The 8,343-nt window shown below is 41.5% G+C and overlaps 2 protein-coding genes across 2 annotated transcripts; one reads left to right on the forward strand and one right to left on the reverse strand.

The window, feature by feature from the left end:
- Positions 1–2,059: 2,059 nt before the first annotated feature.
- psmd8 (proteasome 26S subunit, non-ATPase 8) lies at positions 2,060–5,262 on the reverse strand. Its single transcript, XM_011482276.2, has 7 exons — positions 5,128–5,262; positions 4,587–4,659; positions 4,397–4,499; positions 4,137–4,302; positions 3,385–3,485; positions 3,020–3,131; positions 2,060–2,725 (listed from the first exon to the last, which is right to left on the reverse strand). The coding sequence occupies exons 1-7, from the start codon at positions 5,230–5,232 to the stop codon at positions 2,588–2,590; spliced, it is 798 nt and encodes a 265-aa protein (XP_011480578.1). The 5' UTR covers positions 5,233–5,262; the 3' UTR covers positions 2,060–2,587.
- Positions 5,263–5,328: 66 nt separating this feature from the next.
- On the forward strand, positions 5,329–7,774 carry nup88 (nucleoporin 88). Its single transcript, XM_004075265.4, has one exon. The coding sequence runs from the start codon at positions 5,329–5,331 to the stop codon at positions 7,486–7,488; it is 2,160 nt and encodes a 719-aa protein (XP_004075313.1). The 3' UTR covers positions 7,489–7,774.
- Positions 7,775–8,343: the final 569 nt, after the last annotated feature.

The raw sequence follows: 8,343 nt of genomic DNA on the forward strand, positions 1-8,343 counted from the left end.
CTCTCCTCCACTCCCTCACTCTCATTCTCTCCCTCTGTCTCTCTACCTGGCCTGTGCCAGCAGATCCGCACTAATCATTGACAGCATCGCGGCTGTGGATGAGCCACAGGGTTTCTCAGAAACCACGTCTGAGTAAAAACCTCAAAAAATGGGCTGAAACTGTGCAAAGGGGTGTTATTTGGTCAGCAAATAAGCTGCGTCAATGACCTCTGCCTCCTCCACTTATAAAACTTTTAATTTCATCTCATTAAATGTAACTTTCTAGACAAATATATTAAAATTGCGCATTTTTAAATTCATTTTACAAGTTAAAAACACATTGTGAAGGTTTCAGCACCACGGACAGCACCATTTTCAGCTCAAACAAGTTTTTGTTTAAAATGATTTATTCTATGCTTAATTTCACTATTTGTGTATTTTATGGTATAATTATTGACTGAATCTCTATTTGCAAAGAGTTTTTTGTCTTTATTTTAAAAAGAATTACATTTTTAAAGCATGCTGTGTTCTCAGAAAGTTGACATCTGTTGGCCATTTCACATAGGAAAATGTAGAAAAACAAAATATTCAGAACTATATCCACATTGTCAGGTCAAAGTGATACTTAAAACTGCTTTAATGACCAAACCTACACACTAATACATTTTTCTTAGCCTTTATTCAGCTTTAACACTTCTTTTTCCCCTTTTAAAGTAATGGATTTGGGGGTATTTTCAGCACCAAAGACAGCTCCCCTCTTTTAAAGTGCCTCAAAACGATGCCGTCATTCCCCCAAAAAACAAAAAGTTTGGCCACAGCGACCAAAGTTGGCGTGGTGAAATTTAAGGTAGCCAACAGACTCACATTCTTAAATCCTGGTTTTAGTAACCTGCGAGGTCACGGTCTACCTTAAAAAGAGAAAAGGCGGTGCTTTTTTGTGGGTATTCCAAACTATATTTCCCACAATTCCACAGTCCTGTTTTAAACGCTTGTGTCATACTTTAAAACGTAAACGGAATCTTTTCTTAGTAAATACTATTCTGTTAGCCCTTTTTTGTATCGTTGCTACTTACTAATAAATAATTTAAACAGAAACAAGAAAAAACTTTTTTTAACAGTAAACTGGCTTTTGATTTGATATATTTAAAAATATTGTGTTATTTGACCAAAATAACCTATATTTTTCCCTCTGAGAAATGTAGCAATTATAAAATCAACTTATTTTTTTGGTGGTTCATTTTTGCATTTATAGCAGAGAATCTTTGGTGTTTAGTAAGAAAAGAAGATTAAAGTAACTAAATAGATTTTATTATAAAACTAACATCTAATTTGTTTTTTCATTTAGGCAATATTTATTTTGAAAATGATTTTGCAACATTATCTTGTATGTTTCATTTAAATTTGACTTTTTAACCCTTGTGCTATCCTAGGCACTTTAACATTGGGAGTTGGGTCATCTAGACCCACTAGACAGTGCTCTGAACCTTTTTTCTTCAATGATTTGTGATCTTCACTGGTGTCCATGGATTACATGAAATCTTTCCACCTTTATCCACCTTTGTCATGGTAGGGAGAACACGTCAATGTAAGGGTGGGGTCATCTAAGATAGCACAAGGGTTATGGAAAATAGCTTAATAGTTTAACCTATGAGAAGGTTACCAAATATGACATCGAAACATTTTCTGTAAAAAAAATCCTCCACATTTCCAACAAAATTCATTTTTTTCTAAAATGAACTAAAACTTAGATAATTATTAGACATTGATTAAATGTTATGTTAAGGCTAAAATAAAGGTAAAAGTTTCAAAACAAAACCAAAAATTGGGGGCAATAGTCAAATGAATCAAGCAAAAGATTTTTTCATACCTTATAAACTGTAATTTCCTTCATTTTGTTAAAAGAATTATAAACAGAATTCTATAGAATTCGATAGAAATCTATGGCTAAAAAATGCAGACAGTGAAAATGACGTGGAAAAAAAGTTACAGAGATTTCAAAATAAGAGCACAGGGAAGAATGTAGTTTTTTTAGTTGTGATTCCAGCGCACACAATTATGAAGGGAAAAAATGCACACACAATTTATGACACCACTGAATGCTTTATTACCGAAAGAATTTCAATATAGAATAAAGTAAAAGGCAGACCATCTAAGGAAAAAGGGATTTTACTACAAAGAAAATCAAACCAGGTCTCAGTTGTGAATGGATGTGAATAGTTTTCTATGGTCTGAAAATAAAACTTTAAGTTCAAAAAGTTTAATTTGGAAAAAAAAAACATGTCATGCATTCAATCTAAAAGACCTTTTTTGAAGATGGACAGAAGGATTGTAGAAGCACTGAGGCCTCCAAAAAAACTGAAAAACTGTCGTCATTTTGGTTCTGCATATTCTAAATAGAAAATACAAACCAGGCAGAAATAATATATAAAGAAAACCAGAAAAAATAAATGTTTTGTTTTTTTTTAAGTATGGGAAACAAATAAATCACTTTGGCAAAAAAGTGAAGTCACATCCCTTATCGAAACCGCAGTTTGGAGCCGACTTAACGTTTCCTGAATCAGCATTGTTTGTCTGAGTCTGTACATGGCCGAGTGTTCACAGGGACGGATTACACAATCATTTCCAGCTGTCGTGCGTATTCGATGACCTGCTGTGCCAGCTCCGTGGAGGGGATGGTCACTTCTTCCGTCCGCTGCTGCTGAGTGGTAAAAGAGTAACAGCCATCTGGGGTCTGAGTCCAGCCTCTCTGGAACCAAGAAAGCAAATAAAAAAATCAGCTTCAGGTTATCCAGCCCATATTTAATGTTTCCACTGTGAGAAAGACAGATTTTTTTACTTCTAGTTTAGGTAGATTTAAGAGATAAGAGACTGCAGACGCATCAACATTTGTCAGTTTTCAATCCAAAAGAAAATAAAGAAGAGTCTAACTCTCACACGATAGACTAAGTAAATAAACAAAAGGGAAAAATAATACAACACATTTCAATATATTCCTAATTCTTGTAACTACAATTTGCCTCGCACAAGACAACACCTGTACCTTTTTGGCGAACTCTGTCATTTTTTTGGGGGAGTTGAAAAAAAGCACCCGGGTCGCCTCTGTGAACTGGATCTGCTCGTACGCTTTCTCTATGCAGCCTGCAATCTCATCTCTGCAAATGAAAAAAACATAAAGCAAACAATTTAGAATCATCCTAATTTATCTGATTAATTATTTCCATCTGCTTTCTAACATTATTTAATTTAGATTTATTTTGAAAGCAATTCATTTTTAAGTATTGGTGTTTTTTTGAGTGGACGTACAACAACAAAAATGAGTCTACAAAAAAAAAATCCAGATGTAGGTAGAGAAGTTAAAAACAGCATTAAAATAAAATCTTAAGCATCTAAATTGTTGCTCCTTACCGAATGGTGTCAAGCAGGATGTCTATAAAAAAGGTGTAGCTCTCAGCAGGAATGTTGCCTTTTGCCAGAAATACCTTGTTGTAGCTTCCTTCCATCAAGTACTGAAATCAAAATTAGAGGTTCAATATTTGTGAACTATTAAAAGTTTTAGAAAGCACATGCCTCTACAGAACATTCCAAGACAATGTTGTTGATTTAGGCGCAACAAATCAGAAATAAGATAACTCACTTGATAATAAACATAAAATGGTTAAATCTCGAGCTTAATATGCAAGGATTTTACAGAGATTGTCGGTCATTTCCCAGTTCTCACAAAGGTGGGACAGTTGGCACGGGGATAACCCTCCACTGATTTCCGATCGTCCCTTTGTTTACGCCCTCTCTCACTAGCTTACAGCCCTTCAAAACCTCAACCTAACATTAGCAGTGCAACAAAAACAGCGAGAAACATTGGAGGTATCCAGCAGTAGAGTTTTGAGCCAGACACCAGTGTTAATGGAGCCATTTGTCTGCAAAGTGGTTGCATCAGAATTGGAGTGGAGCAGGGTGACTTTGGCCTGCCAGTGGCGGTGCCACAAACCTGAGTGTTTTTAAACAGCACGCTTATATCTGCTCCTATTTTAATAAAGAAATACTCAGAAACACAGTTTCAATCTTACATTGTTTTAAACATGTCTTCCATCATGAGAAGAATGATAAAAGAGCATGTTAAAAACACCAAAAAGCACAATTTAGCTGTGAAATTAAAATACCTGTTCTAAGGAAACTGGATGTCGGATGTACACGTTGGTCTGAATGTCTCGACCACTCAGTCTCTCGAGTTCTGTGTGAAACTCAGACAGACGATTCTGTGACAGCAGGAAGAGCAGGTTTAGTCCAAGCAGCTGGTGCATATAGGCAGCGTCAGGAAGTTCTTCCCTGTATTTGAAAAACACCAAAGAGGAAAAAAAAAACCATCTCAATACAATTAATCCAAATGTACGTAACACATTTCCATGATTCCAAGCATTACTTGTAATCAAAGTAGTAGCATTTCAGTTGAGCCATGTATCTCTCAAAAGATGGGATGTCCTTCTTCAGGATGCTCCACAACGCTCCGATTTCAAGGACATCGCCTGAAACAAGGACACAGATGTGATTCTGGTAGACGTCAGTGGGATGTTGTCATGTTTGAAGTCACAGTTAAATCTGACTGTACACACGGGCTAAAATGAGCTGCTGTTTGGTAAGTGCGGGTCCACTGGTGGGCAGAAAGTTCAGCTCCAATAGTGTAATCTGTGTAAAAAAAAATACAACAAAAGCATGACTAATGATTAAATGAGAGTTTTCAAATACAATGAATATTATTTAACATGCAGCGTCGTCATCAAAATCAAACAAGTTAAAGGAGAAAAAAGCAAAATAAAACAAAATAAATGTGTGAGGGGTGTTAAGTCTTCCGACATCATATTCAACCAGGTAAGCAGAAACGAAAAACCCATTGGTTCCGGCCTTTACAGACTTATATTATAAAAATAAGATTTGCTGTCAAAACAATAGCATATATTTTACTAATTAAAATTAAAGCTTATAAAAAAATGTATGTGTAAAACAAAAGCGTTTATAGGATAATTAAACAAAACTCCGAAAACAATGTTAGCATATCACATGAGCTAGCAAGTTTAGCCAAGTCTGCTAGTAGCATAATCGATTTAAAAAGATTTTTAAAATTCCCGATTAGAGTATAGAAATGTGTTTCGATACCTTCAGCTTACTGAGAAGTTCTCCACATTTGTTCAGGTTCGGATTCTTCTTATTCCACTCTGATTTTAGCATCTCATACAAGGCTGCGGTCTCTTTCAACGCCATGGTGAGTCTGCAATTTGTACGACACTGACTGTCGACTTACGGTAAACTATTAGTTGCCCGGTGAGGGTTGCTCTCGCGAGATAAGGGTTGGTGAAGATGGCGGCCTTCGGTGCAGAGCGGTGGCAGAGTGAGTTACCGAACCACGATATTTTCAAAATAATTAGGGAAAAGTTGGATTTAGACTCAAAGGACGATGAAAGGAGAGTCGCGAAGAACCTCGCGTTTTGTTTGGGCGTGGACCTATTCGTGTGGGACGACGGAGAGCGTGTGTTTTACACCACCAACCTGCGCCAGTTGAACTCGGCGGAGAGTCAAAACAGCGGGAAGTTTCAGACGCTGCTCTGCATCAACCCTCCCCTCTTCCAGGTGTGCCAGGTGTTGCTCAGCCCCACGCAGCACCACGTTGCTCTCATCGGGCAGCGGGGCGTCTCGGTTCTGGAGCTTCCGCAGCGGTGGGGCAAAAAATCCCAGTTCGAGGGAGGACGGGACAAGATCAACTGCAGGACCATCCCGGTGGCCGAGCGCTTCTTCACCAGCTCCGCGTCGGTGTATCTGCGGCAGGCCGCCTGGTACCCCTGCGAGACCGGAGAGCCCCACCTGGTTCTGCTCACCTCCGACAACACCATCAGATTTTACAGCTTGAAGTCGCCCCAAACTCCGGCTAAAGTCCTGTCCGTGTCGCAGGCGGATGACGACAGCAGCATCCATGCTCCCGTCAGATCCTACGCAGCATCTTTAGGGGAGATCGCTGTGGCCTTTGACTTTGGGCCAGCGTCACCTCCTTCCCGGCATCCTCCGGTGCAGGGCTCCAGAGAGCAGGTGGTCTACCCTCTGTTCATTCTGTATGAGACTGGAGAGACCTATGTGAGCTACAGCAGCCTTTCCAATGAGGTGACCCTGAGCAGACCAGCGGGGCCCCTCCCCATGTATCCTGCTGCGGAGGACAATTATGGCTACGATGCCTGTGCCATTCTGTGCCTGCCCTGCGTTCCCAACATCCTGGTGATCGCCACGGAGACGGGCACACTTTATCACTGCGTGGTGCTGGAGTCCGAAGAGGAGGAGGAGACTGGAGCAGTGGAGAAATGGACCAGAGGAGGAGAGGCGGTTCCTGCTCTCTACGTCTTCGAGTGCGTTGAGCTGGAACTGACGCTCAAGGTGGCGGCCGGAGAGGAGGAGGAGCCTCCGGAGCTGGATTTCACCTGCCCCATCCGACTTCACAGAGATGCCCTCTGTCAGCAGAGGTACCATTGCACCCACGAGGCTGGAGTGCACAGCGTGGGGCTGATATGGGTCAGCAAGCTGCAGAACTTCCTGCAGTCCAGCGAGGAGGATAAGGACAGCTTGCAGGAGCTCGCAGCTGAGAAGCGCTGCATTGTGGAGCACATCTTCTGCTCCAGACCGCTGGTGACCAGCCACTCCTCCCCTGTGTGCGGGTTTTTGATAGTTTCGGACCTCTCCTTGGGCGCCACTATGATCTGCATCACCAGCACCTTTGAGTGCATCACTATGCCCCTCCTGAGCTCCATCCGCCCCTCCTCCCCACCCCTCCTCTGCTCCCACCCAGGCCTGAGCTCCGCCAGCTCCCCTCTGCGTAGGCTCGCCGAGGACTCCTTCGAGCAGCACATTCGCAGCATCTTGGCCCGCGGCTCCACTAATCCTCTCGTGCTGAAGGCCGGCGAGAAGGACACGTCTCCTCCTCCTCAGGAGTGCCTGCAGCTGCTTAGTAGGGCCACGCAGGTCTTCCGCGAGGAGTACATCCTGAAGCAGGACCTGGCCCGGGAAGAGATGCAGAGGAGGGTGAAGCTCCTGACCGGACAGAAGAACAAGCAGCAGGAGGAGCTGAGCCAGTGCCGGGAAGAGAAGAAAAGCCTGAGGGAGATGGCCGAGAGGTTGGCCGACAAGTATGAAGATGCCAAGTATCGACAGGAAACCATCATGAACAGGGTCAAGAAGGTTCTGTGCAGCCTGCAGAACCAACTGCCCGTCCTGTCCAACAGCGAGAAGAACATGAGGAAGGAGCTGCAGGCTGTCAGCGACCAACTGAAGCACCTCGACAACTCCATCAAACAGGTGACCATGAAGATGGAGTACCAAAAGACGCAAGTGAACAAGAACACGCCGGCCACCAGGGGAACCGTGTCCCTCAACGCCCACCAGAAGAAGGTTGTGCAGGACGTCCTGCGGGAGCAGGGCCAGCAGATCGGTGACATGATGAAGCAGATCAAAGACGTTAAAAGCCACTTTGGTTTCTAAGCATTTCAGATGTTGCCAAAGGTTAGAGGGACCTTCCAGATTAAGAGCTGCTTTTTGGGACACTGATTTCTGATTCCAGGCATTTTACACAAAGTCCTAATGTTGTTTTTGGTTAAAAGTGTTTGTTCCTTAAAGGAAATGCGCTCTTTTTAAATAACTAAGAGCAGCAAGAAAACGATGTCCTCACAGATAACAAATATTTAAAGCCAAACTCGAATGCAATTCATGTTTCTACAACCTTTGTTGAATTTTTTTGACAAAAAAATAAACTTTAAAGTTGTCTGCAGCTGTTTTCTCTCTCCTTCACATTTCAGTTTCACCAGATGTTCCTCAAAAACTGTTGGATAGTGTCTACAGCCCCACACCAATCATCTTTTGAGCTATTTTAAATTAAATTGTTCACAATCGTCCTTTAATTATAATTATGCCGTTTTGAGCCAAAATTTTAAAACCGGTCTTGTGTTTTAGGACATAGTTTCTGCAGAACTGGTCCCTTTGAGTTGTGGGACGGACTATTGGCGCATAGCAACCCCACCGCCCTTCCCCTTCATGTTGCAGAGAGCTTGTGGCGCATCCAGAATATTAACTAAGAATCAAATGCGATATTTTCAAACAATATTTTTTGAATAAAGAAATACAATCAGAAATGCAAATTTTAGGCTGAATTTTCTTTAATACATATCTATTATAAAAAAATAGCCACAACAACCTGTAAAAAAACACATTTTCAGCCGAGTGAATCTTAGACTGACTTCTAAAAGGATCAGATGTGTTTTAACAGCATATCTCTGCTAAAATTATGTTTAAAACACTTTGACAAAGGGGGTATTTTATTTGGAAAGAAACTCGTATGTA

This window comes from Oryzias latipes, chromosome 13, assembly GCF_053564925.1.
Source record: "Oryzias latipes strain Hd-rR chromosome 13, Olatipes_Hd-rR_3.1".
NCBI lineage: Eukaryota > Metazoa > Chordata > Actinopteri > Beloniformes > Adrianichthyidae > Oryzias > Oryzias latipes.

Bases quoted from the DNA above. Each gene is read 5' to 3' on its own strand.
- psmd8 (XM_011482276.2), bottom strand. From the start codon at position 5,232: ATGGCGTTGAAAGAGACCGCAGCCTTGTATGAGATGCTAAAATCAGAG. The intron at 4,500-4,586 runs GTGTGTACAGTC...TCCTTGTTTCAG, and splicing joins ACAGCAGCTCATTTTAGCCC to GCGATGTCCTTGAAATCGGA. The intron at 3,486-4,136 runs GTATTTTAATTT...TTTTGATTTCAG, and splicing joins ATCCAGTTTCCTTAGAACAG to TACTTGATGGAAGGAAGCTA.
- nup88 (XM_004075265.4), top strand. From the start codon at position 5,329: ATGGCGGCCTTCGGTGCAGAGCGGTGGCAGAGTGAGTTACCGAACCAC.